At 43.5% G+C, this 20,514-nt stretch overlaps 1 protein-coding gene across 6 annotated transcripts in view; it reads right to left on the reverse strand.

The window, feature by feature from the left end:
• Positions 1 to 763: 763 nt before the first annotated feature.
• Positions 764 to 20,514, reverse strand: part of Trak2 (trafficking protein, kinesin binding 2) — a 73,897-nt gene continuing 54,146 nt past the window's right edge. For 2 of the 6 annotated variants that reach the window (XM_030242947.1, NM_172406.3), the window contains exons 8-16: positions 19,536 to 19,666; positions 19,087 to 19,161; positions 16,001 to 16,138; positions 12,501 to 12,577; positions 11,951 to 12,151; positions 10,265 to 10,563; positions 8,838 to 9,104; positions 7,021 to 7,126; positions 765 to 4,497 (exon numbers count right to left, since the gene is read on the reverse strand). In XM_030242947.1, coding sequence (XP_030098807.1) covers positions 3,819 to 4,497; positions 7,021 to 7,126; positions 8,838 to 9,104; positions 10,265 to 10,563; positions 11,951 to 12,151; positions 12,501 to 12,577; positions 16,001 to 16,138; positions 19,087 to 19,161; positions 19,536 to 19,666 — 1,973 coding nt within the window. In that variant the 3' untranslated portion in view covers positions 765 to 3,818. Of the gene's footprint in view, positions 4,498 to 7,020; positions 7,127 to 8,837; positions 9,105 to 10,264; positions 10,564 to 11,950; positions 12,152 to 12,500; positions 12,578 to 16,000; positions 16,139 to 19,086; positions 19,162 to 19,535; positions 19,667 to 20,514 lie in introns of all 6 variants that reach the window. The other 4 variants (XM_011238600.3, XM_006496281.4, XM_006496280.3 and 1 more) reach the window with 3 other exon arrangements.

Consider the following 20,514-nt stretch of genomic DNA (forward strand, 5'->3'; position numbering starts at 1 on the left):
TTTGCTTTTGAGGGTTTCTGGGGGCAGGGAAACACAAGCTGAGCTGTTGTGGAAATTGCAGATGAGGCTAGTCTTAAACTCAGAGATCCACCTGCCTCTGCCTCCTGAGAGCTGAGATATAGCTCAATGGTGGGGCACTTGCCTACATACAAGTGGGGCCCTCAATTCAACCCCAGTACCACAATCAGAACAAACAATACAAAAACAAACTTATAAGGGAGATTACAAGGATACTGAAAGATCTTTTCTATTGATTCCAATACTTAGAAACAATTTCTAAATAGTCATGCGATCAGAAAAGTGTGAACGATTGGAAAGAATCGCTTCATCTTCTGAATGTGTGAACATTTACTATCTGCTTAGCAATGACTTCATGGTTGGCTGGTGTGGTTCTGGTATGGGGCTACTGTGCCACATAGTCATGGTGTAGTCTAGTTCTAGCAAGACTCGGAAGGGCTGGCAAGGGGTTCAGTAGGGAAAGGCACTTGATGCCAAGCCGGACCACCTCAACTCCTTACCCAGAAGCCACGTGGCTCAAGTCAAGAACTGACTCCTGAAAATTGTCTCTGATGCTCAACTTCATCCCCGTATTAATAAAAATCTTAAAAGAAAAATCTATAAATTATTAGATCTGTTTATTACTCAACTGTCAATGCTTTTTTCATATTAGTTCAACAAAATCGAGGATGTTTCCTTATAAAAATCAACAAAAAGACTCTGCTGGATTGTGTAGGGTTGAAACAAAAATCACAAGGAGACACAGGACAATTTAAGAAGCCTCATGTTTATTAACTGATTTACATTTTATTATCTGATTTACAATTGATAAAGCAAAGGAAGGTGCATAAAGAGTGACTTGACAAAGTTGTGTTCCAGATATGACACAATAGCATTTTCCTGGAGCCCCCGGGATCCCATGCCTAGGGCCACACTTGGCAGTGGACTAGTGTGCATGCCTGCAGTACACTACAAGCACAGGTCTGTACACACCTGACAGCAGACAAGGCCCCAGACGGACAACCCTAACTCCAGATGTCAAGCTGATGTGAGAACCACCCACTACTAATTATGCACTAGGGGCTTGGAATACTGTGTAAAATGTGCCTTCAACAGATGGTAGGCTCTAGTGAGCTTCTCTAACATCTTCTCCTGGCAGTCTGATCACTTATGTCAGACCAAGGGCAAGCACAAGACTAAAAAATAAAACCCACTTAACTACCAATGGCTATTTACATAAGATTTTGGATCTTCAAAAATTCAGGGCAATTTTAATTCTGAGCTCAAGGAGACTCTCTGAATAGGTAACAGGCTACTTGAAAGTACCTGAGAAATCATCACAGAAAATCTTGAAGGAAAAAACAGTTGAGTTTTCCCAGGCAAGCATGAAAGTACATACCAGCTGACTCTGAATGATAACAAAAACAAAACGAGAACAGTTAAGAGTCCTGTGGAGGAAGAACTTACTGGAAAGTTCCAGTTCTTGTTATATTTTGCAGATAGTCCCATGGAACAGATTCTCAGGCTGTACCCAAATCATCTTAGGTGGAAACTGAAAGTCAGCAAGGCCCAGCTTTAGACAGGATTCATTTCAGCGACAAACATGCACAGGTACAATTTGTTCTGACAGAACATCAGGATCAATTTAATTTTCAAAAACGTAAGTTTGGCTTTCTTTAATTGGCCATATTCATCTGGCTTCCAAGGCAAAACTCTGCTTCCAGTGGCCACTTAGGCACTGACAGAAGGACAGAATTATTGTCACCACAGAACTCCACAATCTCTAACTCAGTAGTGTGGTTTCTGTCCTTTGTGTAAACCTGGTTATTTAACATTTTACTGGCCCCTTAGCCCCAGGCTTCCCTACTCTGTGCTGTTCCTTCCTTAGAAGCTGTAACTGTCCAAGTAGCAGGAAGAGTCCTTTTTTCAGGAACCAAGGCAAAGCTTTAAGGTCCTGCTGAGGGAGGTGGTACTCAGTTATTTATAGACTAGAAACGCAAATGCTGTTTTTAAAACAGGAATTGGAATATTTAGGAAATTTAACCAGTAGAATTCTTGCTAATGCCCGCTTGCCTGCTTCAGGCAGGGTCACTCACTAACCCAGAGTCGTTCATAAATGTGTGCATGTGTGCGATGAACTGTTGACAGCAGCTAGTCTGGACGAAGGGGCTGAAGGTGGCGAAGGGAGGGACATCTCTCTCCACCCTTTGCTTCTGAAAAATTTAGAAAAGTTGTATTAAAGATTCTAGAAATATAGAAAACTCATATGCTCTTACCACTGTGTGGAGGCTGGCTTTTCTAACCCTCTGAGAGCATCTCTTCTTGGGGAGGAGGCTCAAGAGAGAAAGGCAAAACTCCCTGGCAGAAAAGAATTTCTCTGAAGCAAAATATTTGCAAGTTAAGCACCAAAGGACCAAGTAAAGGACCTTCTGCCTTGACAAACAAAACCAACAGTTGCCCCTTATCTCCTCCCCAGGTGCTTGAACAACCCCACGGAGACAAAGCCATGTCAGCTGCAGAGGCAGACCATGGCCTGCCACCTCAGAGCACAGATCTGCCCCCCTCCCCCCCCAACAGCGTGAGGCCTGCACCACAGGCTGAAGGCCTAAACCCCAGCCTCAGGCCTCACTTGCTTTTCAGCTTGTTAAAGAAATCAGAGGAAAAGAAGTCTTGGCTCTCCCATAAACAAACACCCTTCTCTACTTCTGCAGATACCAAGAGACAGGCAGGTGCTTTAATGTACACAAGGAAAACAATAAAATCTAACAAAAACACACTTTCAAAGCAAGCACCTGGGTTTTACTTCAGTTTATAATTTAATGTGCCTGAGAATTTTTGTGCAAATACATGTCATCTTTCATTAAAAATATGCATAGCACACTTTGGAAAAAGTTAGTTACAACTAACTTTTCTTTAAAAATTTAAATATATAAATATACAACATAATCTACTGCCTACTGACTGATTGCACTTCTGGTTTAAACCCTTCTGGCATCCAAGGAAAACGGAGAAACACACAATCGTGTTTGCATTCCTGGGCCACCGTATTGTTCAGAAGAAATATCCTAAAAAATGTTTTTGATTCGAATTTACCCCTTTTTCCCTCTTAAATCCCTCCAAGTCCACTCATATTGTTATTTTACATTTTTTTGTTGTGTTGTACAAAAATACAAGCTTAAAAAAACTGAAGATTTAGTAATCATAAATACCAAGGAATCTATCTGGGCAGTGTTTGGGTTTTCAGTGCCTCAAAGTCCCCAAATAAGAAAGTCTCATTTTTGATGTAAAGGACAAGATAAATTTTCTTATTTTGCTAATGCTGAGAGTGCACCATTGGATGGATGCATTTGACCAGGGACCAGCAGGGACGGTATCACCCACTGGCTCAGTAACAGACAACTTCACAGGCGCCAACTCTCCAGGATCGCCTGTTCCAGGTTTCCTTCCTAGGCAGGCGCTTCCGGCTTGTGTTCTCTAGGGACAAAGGTGCTAGCAGTTTAGCATTACTGTCACATTTCAATAGAATTTGGTTTAGTTTTCTATTCACTATTTCCAAGGCAAGGAAACGTAGCTGAAGGAGCAAACTAACCCTTTCTTCCATTTGTCTCCAAACTGGTCATCACTTGTCCCCACTTTGTTTACTAGACTCCATCCTCAAAGACCCTCTTGCAAACAAACGTCCTATCCCTTCACTGCGCTCTCTCCACATTCACAGTCCTTCTGCAACATCCCTTTTCTCTCAAGTTAGGCCGGTCTCCACTCTCAGTGCATCTCTCTCCTTCATGTGCTAATTTATACACGAGGTCAGTTAGTGGTGAGCCTCAATCTTCCTTCAGGATACCCATTTTGGGTGAGGTTGTGCAAACTGGGGCTCCAAAGCTACCCATCATGACCGGAAGACTCTGATTCCTCCTCAGTCCACACAATAAACTGCCACCTGAATTTAAATAAACAGCAGGGTCTGGTTTTTGAAGACCCATTTCTGCTTCTCGGCTTTTTCCGTTCTCCTGGGGATCAGGGGTCTTGACCACCCTGGCTATTCCCAGCCTCTTCAGCCTGTCTACCAAGTTCATCTTCAGCTGTCCAACATCAGGAGGGGCCCTTGAAGGTCTCAAGCCATACATTTCTTGCAGGAATGTTTCAGCTGGTCGGGAAGCCAAGAAATTCTCGGAGACATGCACTCGGGGTTCAAAGGGCAAGGGGGAGGAGCACGGTGACTGCGCTGGGGAATTTGGTGGTGTGGAGGGGGTGGCCAGGGCCTTGGGGCAAGGCTGCAGGAGGGGGTTTTCTGAAGCCGGGCTGTGGTACACTTTAGCAGAGATGCCTCGCTCCTGCAGGAGTTTGGCTAAGCTCCTGGTGCTACTGAAGGTTATGGTGGAGTCCCTGCGGTTTGTGATGGATTCGCCAATGCTTAGTCTATAGGATGCAGCAGGGGAGTTCACAGCCGTGTTGGATGAGCTGCTCGCACTACTGCCACAGGCCAGTGATGGGAAACCGGAGCTGGAAGAAAGGAGGGCAAGTGCTTAGGAGTCAGGAACACCTGCCGGCATGGAGGTTTCAAGGATGACCAACCAGCTGCGTCTTAAGGACAGCCTTTCCAACTTTGTTTCACTGACAGTTAAGGGTCTAATTAAACTGTCATTTTCTCAAGCTGTGTTAACTCTAAGTGATGGGAACACATGGACATTCATGAAATGCCTTGTCAGCCTTCCTTTGGAATGTATGTATGTATATGTATGTATGTATGTGTATGTGTATGTATATATATATATATATATATATATGTATGTATGTGTGTATATATATATATATATATGTATGTATGTGTGTATATATATACATATATATACATATATATACATATATATACATATATATATACATATATATATATACACACACATACACACATATATATATTTTGTTGTTGTTTTGTTTTGTTTTTCCGAGACAGGGTTTCTCTGTATAGCCCTGGGTGTCCTGGAACTCACTCTGTAGACCAGACTGGCCTCAAACTCAGAAATCTCCCTGCCTCTGCCTCCCAAGTGCTGGGATTAAAGGTGTGTGCCACCACCGCCCGGCTGGAATGTATATTTTTAAGAAATTAAAAATAATGAAAAGCTCTGACATCTATTAAATCTTGCTTCTTATTCTACACTTAGTTAAGACAAAAAAAAAAGCTACATAATCAATATTTAAGGTCATGGTGGACTGGGAAGCTTTTACCCTGCCTTCCTCTGTGAACAAAGGTTACCAGGACTTAATGCATTTTCTCTGGTACAAAATGATCACACATATCATAATATCAAGATTTTTAAAGATGATGAACTAAAGACAAGTATAAAATTAACAAATGAACCACTAACTTTCCAGAGCACTGGCCTGTACAGGGGATCTGACCCCTTGGTCAAAGCGTAACTGGTCTCTCTCCCCTTCATGGCAGAACTTCTTGCTCTTCCCTAGCTGGGTTCCTACAAGAGTCCCTTCAAGAGGCAAACTTCTAAGGCATCTATTGGTGTCTAAAAATGTAGAGACCTGCAAATGCTATCATGGAGGCTTCTGCTGGGACCTTCACCGGGTACCACCCCGTGGCCTTGATGACTGGGTACCACCCGGTGGTCCTGACTGGTTCCCTCTTACATATTCTGGAATGGCCATTTTATTTCTTTCCTTGTTGGCAGCTAGAGATATCAGACTCAAGGGTGGCCTTAGAGAGTGTGACTCACATACTGGATTTTACCCGTCTACCCGCCATACTCTTACCACCAGCTTGCCTCTGCACCATCTTCTTTATTTTTGATTATACTATCCCTAAAGAGACCACAGTGTCTCTGAATCTCCACAGATTCTGAATCGGAAGTCTAGAACCAGCCTCAATATGGCTCAGAAAGTGACGTCTGTGTCTTAAACAATTTGGCCTTGGCAGCTGATGTCATAACTCAGAAACGTCTTTGCACAGAGCTGGGTGAGCTAGATAGTCACAGGATGAGGGCTGGCCATGCTAGAAGGAGCAACTCAGTGCTCAGCATGGGCTTGGGACTCCGAGGCATTGGTGTGGAGCCTGGAGCTCTGCCACAGGGTGACCAACAATGTCTACACAACAGAGCCCTGATGACAACTTTGGAAACTGATGCTTGACAGGTTTTTTTTTTGGGGGGGGGGAGGACAGAATTCCAAGTGCACTGTTAGAAACTGAAGGTTAAATAAGGAACAGAGGAACAAGACAAGCCACATGGATGGAGACCCAGGTCAGTACCTAAAGTACCTGTCTAGTCTTTTTTTTTTAATATTTATTAAAAAAGACTTTATTTATATGGATACACTGTAGCTGTCTTCAGACACACCAGAAGAGGGCATCATATTCCATTACAGATGGTTGTGAGACACCATGTGGCTGCTGGGAATTGAACTCAGGACCTCTGGAAGAGCAGCCAATGAGAGCTTAACCTCTGAGCCATCTCTCCAGCCCCTGTCTAGTCTTTCAAACCCCGTGAGTCTTGGTAGTGAAGTACTGAACCGGATCTGGGACCACCTGAACTTGTGCTGCATCAGGGATAGAGGTCGTGTTAAGAAAGTGGAAGCTCAGCTGGGCGTGGTGGCGCACGCCTTTAATCCCAGCACTTGGGAGGCAGAGGCAGGCGGATTTCTGAGTTTGAGGCCAACCTGGTCTACAGAGTGAGTTCCAGGACAGCCAGGACTATACAGAGAAACCCTGTCTTAAAACCCCCCCCCCCCAAAAAAAAAAAAAAAAAAAAGGTGGTAGCTCAAACTTTGCATACAAACAGCCTCAGTTGGGTCATTTGTGTTAGCAGTCTGCTCCTGCACCAGTCACGTTAATTTTCTATGTCTCAATTTCTCCATTTTATTCAGCATATTCTGCCTACTTTGAAGAGTTATGAGCAAATGAGCAAATACAATGTCAAAATAACCTAAAGACAAATAGTCACAAATGCTGGGGATTAAAACCGAAGGTAATTTACCAAGAACACTTGTGTGAGCCCCTGACTTCCCAGGCCCTCTTACCTAGGGGTGACCTGAGTGATGTCAGAGGGATGTAAGATCCTGCAGGTGGTGAAGGTGAATGTCGAGTTGGTGAATGAGAGACACTTTCCTGGGTTCGAAGTTGCAACTGAAATAAGAGATGTTTAGAAAGCCAACACAGAATTGAAAGACTGGGTTAATAACATAAAAGGCTCATTGTTATTTTGTTAGCAATACAGCATTTATCAATTGCCTTTGTAGTAGAAAGTTCCTAAATATGGAAATGCAATATAAATACACTAGTATTAACTATTAGTATACAACTGAACTCTCAGTACTTTACAAATACAAATAAAAGGAGCAAAAAAGCTTAGAAATGAGAAAAAAGTCACTGAAAAACACATTAAAAAAACTAAGATCTAGTTATCTAGGCATCCAGGACAGCCCCTGATTCTTAGAGTATTGTATGCTGACTCCAGAACATGTCACATTAATGCAAGTTGAGGCCTCTTTTTATTATTATTATTATTATTATTATTATTATTATTATTGTATTTGAGATTTGCACGTGGGCACAAAAACAGTGGTGGGTAAAAATTCGGTCTCTTTAGCACCAACCAAGATAATACTTGTATTCTTCATTCTTACGCATTCAGTATTTTTTTCAAAGCCAAACTTATTAAAGAAGGTGCTTGATAAAAAAGTAAAGTTATCATGAAACTGTAATCTTTTCACTCTGCAGCACAGGGGCATGGAAAGTGCTTGCTGAGAGCCCCTGCTGTCTACAGGCAGTCCACACAACAGTGGCTGCCTACAGCAAAGCATTGGTGCAGCTAACCTGAAACTGTATCAGGGAACACTATTTAGTCAAAAATACAATTAACACACAAGCTACAATTATTCAGACTTGGGAATCTGGCAGGCGTTTTCTTAGGGGAAAAAAGCCTGTCAATATTTTCTGTCAACGACAAACATAAGCTTCAAGTGAAAATCAGTTTTAGGAAACTTAAATCATTTCTAAGAGTTTGGAAATCCTAACAGACAGCCTTTCACGCTGATGGACTTAGTGACACCAATACACCATCTAAGGCAGAGTGTCAACATCTGGGTATCTGTGTAACTGTCTCAACAACCGCAGCAGGGCACCAAACCATGCAGAGCAAACTTTCACGGAGAAAGACAAGCACATTTCCATGAAAACCCATTGACGGTTTCCACACTGCTGTGACTGTTCAAGAACTACCACTTACCTGCTTCTCATCTGGCTGCAAACAACATCCACAATTCCTCCCCCCTTTCTAGCTACATACTATTCTGAGAATGTATTTTCTTCACATTTCTCATATAAAACACTGCATCAGACTAAATGCAGAAGTTCATAATGAGAATCTTCACTTAAGTCAGAAATTAGAGACTTGTAAACATTGTAAAACAAAACCATTTTCTTACTATATCCAACAGAGTTGTTTTTCAGAAACCAGTATTTGCATGAGAACTTTTATTTTTAAATGGGTTATTTTTTTTTTAAGTTCTCAGTTTTTATCTTAACTTAGTAGACATAACCTATATAGACAAACCTGAGATTCTCAGGGACTTTTCAATAGCATCAAGGACCCTGAGACCAAAAGGCTTGCAAACCACGGACTCGCCTGACCTCTGACTCTGCCTAACTCACTTCTGCAGGCTGGTAGGAGAGAGGGAGGAATCAGAAATGTCAGCAGGGCTGTGGGTTTGTATTCTTTTATCTCCACTAACGAATAAACGCCACTGAGACTGTGCAGCAGTAGCCAGAAAACCCCAGCCAGACAATGTAGTGTCCTGGTTACGACGAGGCCATGTTCAGCTGCACCTCCTCTCACCTGTACCTGGTCCACCCGCTGAGGTCATGGGCGGCAGAAAGATTCCCGTTACTGGCGTGGGCAGTGCAGGTTTCTGCTCCAGTTGAAGAGGCTGCTGAACCTGAAAAGTGATGCCCTCTTCTTCATCCTCCTCTAAGTCCGAGATGTGGTAGACAACATCCTTGGGCACCTGTGTGAAGCCTTTAGTGATGACGCCTGGGCGTGGATCAAGAATGGTTCCCAAGTTCGGCTGAGCAAGCTGCTGCCAGTGATGCAGAGTCTGTGATCCTGAACAAGCAAAGCAGGACAGGCATGCTTTACATTCCCACAGATCCCCAATCTTGAAGAAGCTAGAATTGTGTGAGCAACAACAGTAACAATACAGATACTTATTTGGTTTTGACATTTTGTTCAAATTTGTAAATTTAAGCTCTCTGTCAAAAATTAACATGACATGGAATGGCTGAGCAATAAGTTTTCTATTTCAAAAGACAGTCTTCAAAGGGACATCTAAAGAAGAGGAGAAAAAAACCCAGTAAGGGTTTTAAACAGGACCCAGGCTGCTCAGGCAGGAAGGAGGCCACCCACTTCAGGGACAGGCTGCTCCTTCCCAGGTGGCAAAAACAATATTCACCCAGCACAGTTGATGATCTTGGAAGCAAAACTTGGGTGCTTAGGTTGGGAAATAACTTGAATTTCCTGTGCACTTCTCTGCTTGCTCATGACCCTACTTTCCTTGGTCTGCCAGGAAGAAAGGGAGACGCAGGTGATAAAGTGGAGAACATTTCCCTTTGGTTCCAGCCCATGTGACTCTGATGAAAGAGCAACCCATGCCCTTGTACAGGATGTCACATCTAATTGTGTCACTGTGGTAATTTCATCCTGAAATCAGCAACGCTAACCAACACTTGGACCAAAGCAGGAGTCTACAGGATACCTTTTTAAACCTTTGTTTTAAAAGGAACTTTTAAGCCAAGAATTAGAGAATCATTTGTGGACCATTACTATCTGATAAGTCAGGTATTTATTTTGAATTTAAGCTGTGCTTTAGGTAAAGCTGAACGGAAGGAGAAGAGTACAGATGTAACTGTGTGCCTCTATGGCAGGGACACTCTAATTGCTCCTCTTCATTCATCTCAGCCTGTTGGTCCTACCATGCAACTGCTATTACAGGATTCTGTAGCAAAAGTCAGGTAAGAGTCTTCCCACTTCCCTGCTGCGCTGATATTAAAATGTCAGAAAAGAACAAATAGCTGAAGACTTGGTGACTCAGGTCTTACTCACTGTCTGCTATGTGGCAGGCACCACAGCACAGCACAGCACAGCACAGCACAGCACAGCACAGCACAGCCTGCCTGTGCACAGGGTGCCAACATAACACAGGTCTCAATTCTAGGAGAGACGTCTAACATAGACACGGCTTCTAAAAGCTGTTCCTGGCTTATTACCTTCTAGGGGCTTGACAATCTGTAACTTCTCTGGCATGAAGCCTCGAAGGCAGCTGGCACTGCCGAGGTCCGTGGTCTCCGACTGGTCAGTGCAGACTGAGGCAAGGTTCTCCGTGGGGGCGTCACAGCTGCTGACTTCTTCCTCCTGCTCAGCCAAGATCTGGATCTTCCGTTCCCATTCCTCAGCAAAGAACTGCTTCTCACTTAGGTAGTTCTGTCTTCTCAGGCTGAGGCGATGCAATGCAGTAGCCAGATCACTATCTTCAGGGGATCCTGGGGGGTTTGTGGGCTGCGAGTTTCTGTGGGAAAATCATATTTGATGATGAGACTGTAGATTGTGAGAATAATCTAGACCACTCCTTTCTATAGTGCTGGACATTAAAAAAGACTTACCTTGAAAATGAGGTGTTTTCTTAGCTATTTAAAATACAGAAATAACAACAAACAAAATCATCAACAATACTGTTATCACAACAATCACTGTAACATATTGTACTGGCTGGCTTTTTGACACAAGCTGGAGTTATCAGAGAAAGGAGCCTCCCTTAAGGAAATGCCTCCATGAGATCCAGCTGTAAGGCATTTTCTCAATTAGTGTTCCAGCAGGGAGGGCCCAGCTCATTGTGGGTGGTGCCATCCCTGGGCTGATAGTCCTGGGTTCAATAAGGAAGCAAGCTGAGCAAGCAATCCAGTACGCAGCATCCCTCCATGACCTCTGTATCAGCTCCAGCCTCCAGGTTCCTGACCTGCTTGAGTTCCAGTCCTGACTTCCTTTTGTGATGAACAGCAATGTGGGAAGCGTAAGTGGAATAAACCCTTTCCTCCCCAGCTTGCTTCTTGGTCATGGTGCTTTGTGCAGGAATAGAAACCCTGACTAAGACACACATCATTTCCAATTACCTTAAGAAAGTAAAATATGTTATTCTTGCTAACTTCTCCATCTCATTTCATTATGAAACTGCAGGTGTGGTCTACTTTTATGTTCAGGTCAGGTACTCCCAAAGTTACTATTAGCATAGTTCACAGACTCTATTACTGAGAGCAAGAGGTACCATTGCTTTATATAACTGTGAATGCTAGCTATACACTACTACATGCTTTTAATCACAGAAAGGATGAGTAGGGCATGGTGGCACATTCATGCCACTAATTGCAGCACTCAGAAGACTGAGGCAGGAGAATCATGATTTTGATGGCAGCCTAGGTTGTACAAGAAAATACCCTACCTCAAACAACAAATAACAATAAAATAAAAAAGACAGAAAGAGAGAGAGAAAGAGAGAGAGAGAGAGAAAGAGGGGAAGACAGACAACCAAGGCTGAGAAAGCTGAGAAAGGTGTGAAAGCCACAAACGTCTCTGAATATGCAGTGTATCTGAAAGAAAGCAAGGATTCTAAGTTATAAAAGACTGCTTCTCGTAGGTCTTTGAAGCACTTCCACCTACGATGCAGCATTGAAACTGGGAGGCATTTTAGAACTGATGTAGAAGGAACACGGCAAGTGAATGCACACAGCCTCTTAAGACCACTGTGGCACGATGTAGGCATCAGAATGCACTGCGAACTGCCGGCTGCAGCACCTTCTGGACAGTGTGGAGGGATGTTGGCCAGGTCTGAGTTCTCGAATCTGGCATACCAACACGATAAGGAATGTAGACCCCAGCCCCCCTCCTCTTCCCCGCCTTACCCTGGAACCTCTGTGCTGCCCCCTGGGCTCAGGAGTGTTTTGTCCTCTGCTGGCTGGACACCAGACTCAAAGGGCTTTGCTGTCATGATGACACTTGAACGGTTGGAGCCTGGGATGGGTAGCAGGACTGGGAAGGTGACAGAGCGGCCCCGAGTGTCATTGGCAACCTTGACAGTATCAAACACCCGTTTCTGCTGGGCCCTGTCAGAAAGGAAGAAGCATGCACTCCTGTTAGTCTCAGCCAGGGGAGCGCTTCCTGAGAGCTGTTCACAGACAGAGCCAGGCACAAGTCTGCCCCGAGGACTCTCGTTTGGGGAAATTGAGAAAAGTGATACAGGAGAGCTCCCTTGCAGGAAGACAATCTGCACAGCAGCAGATTCACTCCTGACTGGCAGTCATTGCTCTGTCCTGTGGCTCCTTCCTTCCATGCCGAGGGATCTCACCCAGGACTGCACGCTGCTACGCAAGCCTCCACCACATGGGCCTGGCTTGACGCTTCTTTTATATGTCTGCTCTGAGGTGCAGCAACAGCCCTGTGACCTGTACTTACTTTTGTTTAGACACAGATTCCTCATCCAAACTCAGCTTTTTACGCATGGTCCCTTCAATCTCAGCTGCCAACGATTCCTAAGAAAAGGAGTTCAAGATTAGTAATGTGATTACTATGTGTGTAGACAAACACAGAAGGTCTGACAGGCTGCAGACCAAGACATGTTCCTCTTGCTTTGCTGTAGTTTCTGTGCCACTGTTTCATATACTCATGTGGTTTTGATGATCTACTCAGAGATGAGGGCTCAACCATCATGGCTCAGCGGGGTTGGACTGAGGACGGCTGGCTCTGACATCCACAGATCCACAGTGGAGGAACTGATATATACACAGGGCTGTGTGTGAAACACATCCATGTCCTGACTTGACCATCTGAGAGAGTCTAGAGGCCACGATACTTGAGTGGCAATTGGCACTTTTGGCACAAGGTCTTGGACTCAGAATGCCATTTCTCAAAGTCACCAAAGCGCCTTGGAGAAACGGCTGACTCCTGGGCTGGGACAAGAAGTACAAAATTTGCATGAAGGAGATCCTATTGGTTGTATCTTGGACAACTTGAGAATCAAATAATAAAAATGGCTTATAATCCACTGATTAAATAAGAGCCTATGCTTCATACTGATTAAACAAATAAATGTGCCAGAAAAGCTCTAGTAAAAGGCCATTAGTAGATACTGGAAAAAAAAAAAAGGATGGAATTAGAAAACTGCTACTTGGAAACTGTGCTGATTAGCTTTTTTCCTAGAATCATCTCGGAAAAGAGTCTCAATGAACAACTTTCTACACTGGGTTGGCCTGCGGATGTGTCTGTGGGGGTACTGTTTCAATGAAGCTAACTGAAGAAGGCCCAGTACACTGTGGGCAGCACCATTCCCAAGGCAAGGAGTAGGGGTCTGAACTGTATAAAAGTAGAGAAACTTAGCTGAGCACAAGCAAGCAAGAGAGTGTGCATCCTTCATTTCTGACTGTGGATATGATACGAGCAGATGTTTTAAGTTCCTGCCTTGACTTCCCACAGCAGACTTGCAGACCTAGAATTATGCGATAAAGCAAACTCTTTCTCCCCCAAGTTGCTTTTTGTCAGAGAATTGTATCCCAGCAACTAGAACAGTAGTCATCACAGAAATTACCAAAGAACCCTGGGTGGACCTGAAACCTATGGCTGAAAGTTTGATGAAGGAAGACATTTACCCTTGATAACCTGGTTAATGTAGCCTCTGCTAGCTTTCATTCATAGATAGTATTAGTTCATTAATAATATTAACCCTCAAGGGTAAAAAATTGGCAGATAACACTTTAACCAAAAATTCATAGTTAATAAACACTGACAATAGGATGAATGTACCTTGTGAAATAACATAACATTATTTCACACTGAAGTAAGCACATACAAAGGTATCCTATTTTTAAATTTCTCTGTGTATGCAAGTGTGTATAGAGGTCAGAGGACAACCCTGTGGAGTTAGCTCTCTCCTTCCAGTTTTATGTGGTATAATGGTTTGAATATGGTTGGCTCAGGGAGTGACACTATTAGGAGGTATGGCCTTGTTGGAGTAGGTGTGGCCTTGTTGGAGGGAAGTGCATCATTGTGGGCATAGGCTTTAAGACCTTCCTCCTAGCTCCCTGAAGCCAGTCATATACTGTTTGCCTTTGGAAAAAGATGTAGAACTCTTAGCTCCTCCTGCACAATGCCTGCCTGGACACTGCCATGCTCCCACCTTGATGATAATGGACTCAACCTCTGAACCTGAAAGCCAGCTCCAATTATTGTTGTCCTTATGAGAGTTGTCTTGGTCATGGTGTCTGTTCACAGCAGTAAAACCCTAAATAAGACATGGGTTCTGGGGATCGAACTCAAGTCTCCAGGTTTGTGTGGCAAAGGCCTTTTACTGACTGAGCCATCTAGTTGGCCCCCAAACATGTCTTTCAAAGGACATTTTTGGAGCAGTGTGCAGTGGTTTAGGGTAAAGGTAAAGACGCACAGCCTAGACAACTGCTCTCTGATCCCAATCAACTAAGACAGGGAAGAAAGTGGGAGACATGAAAAAGATCATTACTGAAGAGAAGCATAAGGAACAGGTCAGCAGAGAGAGTTACTAGGAAATGAAAGAAAGAAAACAGTTGTTAACAGATATCAACAGACACAGACAGACAGACAGACACACACACACACACACACACACACACACACACACACACACACACACTCACTCTAAAATATAGCCTGGCCACTCTGTGCTACACAGAGAGCTGGAGGCCAGCCTGCAGTGAATACTGACAGTCTCAAAAGGCCAGACTTACATATACTCTCTCTAGAAACCAGGTGTTATAACAGCTATTTGAAGCAATGTGACAAATTCTGGCATAGACTTAATTTTTAATTGCATTCTACCATTCTCCAAATACTATTTATTAATGAATTAAAAAAAAATCAAGATTCCCACAAGAGACTTACAGTCTAAGTAGAGTTAAACCTACCAAGAAACTTGAGCTTTACAGAGAAAGGTTTAGATGTGTAAAGTATGCTGTAAGGCTGATGAGACTCCTGAAACGCACATTGCAGACAAAGAGAACCAGCTCTGAAAGTTGAATGAGAGCTTCTGTTGCTGTGAAATCACCATGATCAAGAGCAACTTGGGGAGGAAGGGGGAATTTCTCCTTAGATGTTAGAAGTCCACCATCTAGGGCTGTCAGGGCAGGAACTTTGGGCAGGTAGTGAAGCAGAATCTAATGCAGCGCCATGGTGGTTTGCTCTATCCATCAATCACTAATAAGGAAAATACCCTTCAGGCTTCCCCGCAGGCCTGTCTTGTGGAGGCATTTTCTCAGTCCCCTTCCCAAGTTACCCTAGCTGGTGATAAGTTGGCAAAATACTAGCCAGCAAATGTTGTCCTCTGATCTCCATCAGTGCACATGATACACCAACAGGTACATGCACATGTATATACAACAAATGGGGGGGGGGAATCTTTAAAAAAAATTTTTGGGGGCCTAGGAAAATGGCTCTTGGGGCAAAAGTGCTTGCTTCCAAGTCTGACAACCTGAGTTTAATCCCCGAGTTTAGTCCCATATCATTGTGGAAGGAAAGGACCAACTCCTATAAGTTGTTCTCTGACCTCCACAATTACACAATGGCTCATGTATATCAAACACACAAAACAAATAGATATAAAGACTAAAAAGTATGGCTTCCATAAGTGGTAGACGGTGGGTCTAAGGTAGGACAACCTCATTTGAGTGATCTGTGGTGCACAGATCAAAACCCAATTTCCTTAGAGTTTATCTCCAACACTGCAGCATCTTTAGAATGCCAATGGGGAAATAGAGTGCTAAGGAAGATGTGGGTATGCAAATCATACTGTGACTCCGTGTTGTGTCCCAGAAACAAGAACAAAGCATGATCTGCCTTTTCCAGCTATCTTACAAACCACACTCTGGATAACAGAATCCAAACTTTTCTTTTCTTCCTTTAGGAACATGGTGTCCTTCATTATTTCTTACCCCTGTAAAAACGCCGTAAGACTGGGAGAAGCAGAGATGAGCAGAAGGGCCGGACTTGCTACGAAGCTCTTTTATTTCTTCTTGGGACTCATGTAACATTCCCAGGCATTCCATGTTCCTGTCCTGTAACTCATGAAGCTGACAAAGAGAAAAGTGGGACGTTTTATTGCCTCTCCAGTCAACCCTGGCCGTCCCAAATACCCGGGAAAAGGCACTTTGAAGGGCACTGCTTTTATCCAGGCCCAGCAGACTGTATGAAGATCATGTCAACAAGAGACTCTGAAGTAAAGTCAGTAAGAGCATTTTCACACTGAGCTGCCAGGGCCTGAGACATCTTGGGAAAGTACTGTAAGGACGTGACTTCTCAAACCTGAAATGTGGCACAGACCACTGAAACTGTCAATTCAGTGTCTTATGGCTCATGCCCCAAACACCCATGGAGGAAATATAAAAGCGCTAACCAGTCAGCGTTAGCATAATAGTACAGTTTCTTACGAGCCTCGCCCTGAGGTCTTTGAGAGGCAAGATTAAGAGTCTAGAAAGTGACTTATTTAATGTGAGAGTGTCCCATCAACCAAAACAGCCCCACCCCCACCCCATTTGAAAACCTTTTATAACAGTCGAGCAAAATCACAAAACTCAGAGTGTGTTCTAACTGAAGACGTTTCTCCACGTGTAACATGTGTCCAGTTCTTCAGATCTTCAGGGCTGGGGAAGCTTATCTAAAATGTGCACTGCCCTTCCTCCCATTTTAAGAGACTGGCAGAGGCTTCCTTTCTTTTCCATGTGCTGCAAAGCCATCCTGAATAAGGAAGACCTGAAACTTATGGGATGTGTGGCCCACACCCACTGCTGCATCTGGAAACACCAGAAGCGCACACACACACACACACACACACACCGTTAACATGCTTCACCTCACCATCGACTTCCACAAACATTATGCAGGCAACTTTGGAAAAGCTGGTGTGAGACATTCCTGCTGAAAGAGGATTCGTAGTGTCTGTCACCCACCTGTCACCATGGTAATGTGGACAGCACTCAGTGCACAGACGCAGACATGGGCAAATGCTGCCCCTGAGAATCTGAAGTTGCTCCTAGCATTAGCATGGTGCAATGGAACTTACAACAAAGCTCAAGGAGGAAAAACTCTTAAAGCAGCCAGTCTTGGTGAAAGCTAAATGCTTAGGCAGAAGGGCTGAGGAGATTCAGGAGCTGGGGTCTGTCTACACACAGGGAGGGTCTATGCTAACAAATCCCCTTAAAACAAAATGTGGGCTCTAAACTGAGGTGGTGGAGGCACACACAGGACTGGGGAGGCCAATGAGCTCAAGTCTGAGGGTAGCCTGGGCTACATAGAGAGTTCCATGCTATCCTTAGGCTACACAGAAAACTTGGTTTCACAGTTAAAAAGATAAATAAATTAAAGAATGTACATGTAGTCCTCACTTGATAAACTCAGTATAAACTCAGAATGATATCTAGGAATCTATTTAAAACTTGCTGTTCCTGGTGATTATTGTGAATGCTGAACTGTCACAAAGTTAAATCTAGTATATAAGTAAATAAACAGAATGTAAGAAATATTTGCTATTATGCTTACATACTTGTAAAAATACTTTTGAGAAATTATCTTACTAGGCTGGTTAACATACGTTGATAAAAAGTCTTATATTGAATGGAAGACCCAGATATAAACCAACATAATTATAGCCACTTTATTTTTGACAGATGAATATATATATTTAAGAAAAAACACATATTTAAGAAAAACAGCAACAAAATCACAGCTTCTCTGACAAAACGGTGTTGGGAAGCTGGGTGTGAGCAAGTGGAAGACAAGACAGGATCCTATCTCTCACCCTGCACAGAAATCATCTCCAAAACGACCAACAACCTGAACAGAAGACCCGAAACTCAGACTATTAAAGGGAAAGTGCAGAAAAGACTTCTAGATAGAGGCACAGGCAAGGACTTCTTGAATGGGACCCCAGTTGCTCAGGAGATCCACAGATGGGACCTCATGTGAGCAAAGGGCGTCTGCACACAGAGGAAGCAGTTAATCAGTGAGTAGACAGTCGGGTGATGGGAGAAAGCCCTTGCCCAGCGTGAGCTGACACAGGGCTAATGTCTACAATGTACAACTAAAACCTGGACATGAAACTAAGCAAGCTGATCAACCAAGGAGCTAAGGAAACAAACAGTCCTCAAAACATGACACCCAAATGGCCAATAACCACATGAGAAATATTCAGTCTCACGGGCTACCAGAGAGATGCAAGCTGAAACAATACTGAGATGCTGCCTTCCCCTAGTCAGATGAGGGCTGGTAAGGTGGTGGGCAAAGTGAAGCCTTCAGCAGTGAGGGTGGAAAGGCAAGCCAGTCCATCTATACAGGATCACTAAAACCAGACCTGCCATATGACCTTGCTGTCTATCCTGTGCATTTACCAACACGTGCCAAGCCAGCGTATCAGATTCTTGCTTCCCAATGTATTGCAACACTATGCACAACAGATACATTATGGAACCAACCTAAGTGTCTAAAACAGGCACAGTTAAAGAACACGTGCGTGTACAGGGTGAAATTCAGCAGTAAGTTAGAACAAAGGTATGTTGTTTGCAGAAAAATGAACACAACTAGAGGTAATCATGTGAGTGAATTCAAACAGTCTCAAAGACAAATCTGTTTTCTCTCATTTGTGCTTGTTGTTCTTACATATAGCTACGTAAGATGCCTGTGTATGTGACAAAAAAGCAGGGGTGAACCTATGTAGAGGGCAAAGGGGATGGCAAAGGTGGGGGAACAGGAGGTAATATGCTTAACATATGGTATATTCTTACTTTAAAATCTTTAAAGTCCTATATTTTTAAAGAAAGTCAAGGCTTTCTGTTACTCAGGAGGAAGGATATCATGATTAGCTTTGGAAACAAACCTTTTCAAATGTTTTCTTAGATCTTAATACATCCCAACTGTTTGTTGTTGCTGCTGTATTCCAAATCTGGCAGTCCTTTTACTTTTTACATAGGTGGACGAACTCCTTATTCCCCTCCTGCACTACCAAGAAAAAGGAAGTGTCTGTTACCTCCATTGTCAGCTGTCGCTGGGCATCTTTGGAAGCCTGCAGGTGAAGTCTTAGTTCTTCCTTCTCGATCACATGCTGACAACATACAAGAGGGACATGTGAGGCACTCCTTCCCAAAGGGAGCATAAGTACTTCTTCCCTTCAAAGACACACCAAGAGTGTCTATGTGGGGTACAGTCTTAGCCTACAGCAGGGGACACATCACAAGTAAGAGTGATAATTAAAAGTACATGTGTTCCGAGGGTATGGACCATAAATTCAGCAATGACATCATATCCTTCTCGGGAAAATCTAATATATTTGCACAAATAAATACAGCCTTGTTAGGTGTTTATGATATCCCAGCAGAGGAGCAGCACTGAGAACGAACTCTGCCCAGTGAGTAGCACTTAGAATGCAGTGTCCCAGGACCGTGCTTAGTGAGCCTGGGCTGACAGTGAATGACCCACCTCTTTCAGTTTGTGCTGAAGGTCTACGATCTGAGACAGCAGGGAGGAGATCTCCTCTTGGTACCGGAGCAGCTCGTCGCTCTTTCCCGACAGCTCTTCAGTCATTCTGGACATCTGTGCATTGGTCTCACCTGGGGACAGAGTGACATTTAGAACCAGAATAAAGGTAGAATTAGAAGCAGATGCTGTTTTACAACAAGCACGGGGGGGGGGGGGGGGGGGGGCTATAAGTCAAATCTTTTTAACCTAGAAAAATAAGGGTTTTGCCACCACAAACTAATGCTGAATTAGAGAGATTGTTGCTAATGAGAGAGATTACTTAAAAAGGCAAATGCTAAAGAGCTGATTTAAGCTTTTTACTCATGAAAAAGATTTTTGTGACAACCGTCATGAAAAGCTGAAGCTATTAGCTTCATGATGTATCTTTGCAAGTGTGCCATTAAGAACACTTCAGGGACATAAATAAAATCGCACAAGCAATGAAAATCAATTTTAGCAGGTCTAACCGAGGAAACCTAGAAGGGAACTGCCCCAGTCTAGGGCAGAACGTGAGGAAGCTACTGAAACGCTTCTGTAGGACAGACATTCGGGGACAGCCACCAAGCCGAGTGGGGCCCTAGACTAACCACAGCTCAGCTCAGGTATCTATCTAAAGCAAAACCCTTAGAACTGGATTTGGGGAAATCTTTATTTCATATAGCATATTTCACATCCAGACGTAAGCATAAAAACGACTTTTCACTTTTTAAATTGATAGACATCCTCCTGCTATCAGAGGGTAGCAGCTAAGAATGGAAGGGACGGCAGAGCTCCTGGGACGTCGATTCTCTGTTAAAATGGAGAAGGCAGGTAATGAGGTGGAAGGGAGTTAGGTGAGCTCCCTCTGGATCACTAATATGCTGTTGATCAAGGTAATTTTGAGACCTACACTAATGAACTGATGTGAATTTATTGTCAGCATAAAAGGCCATATATTTAC

Source organism: Mus musculus, chromosome 1 (genome assembly GCF_000001635.26).
Source record: "Mus musculus strain C57BL/6J chromosome 1, GRCm38.p6 C57BL/6J".
Taxonomy (NCBI): Eukaryota; Metazoa; Chordata; class Mammalia; order Rodentia; family Muridae; genus Mus; species Mus musculus.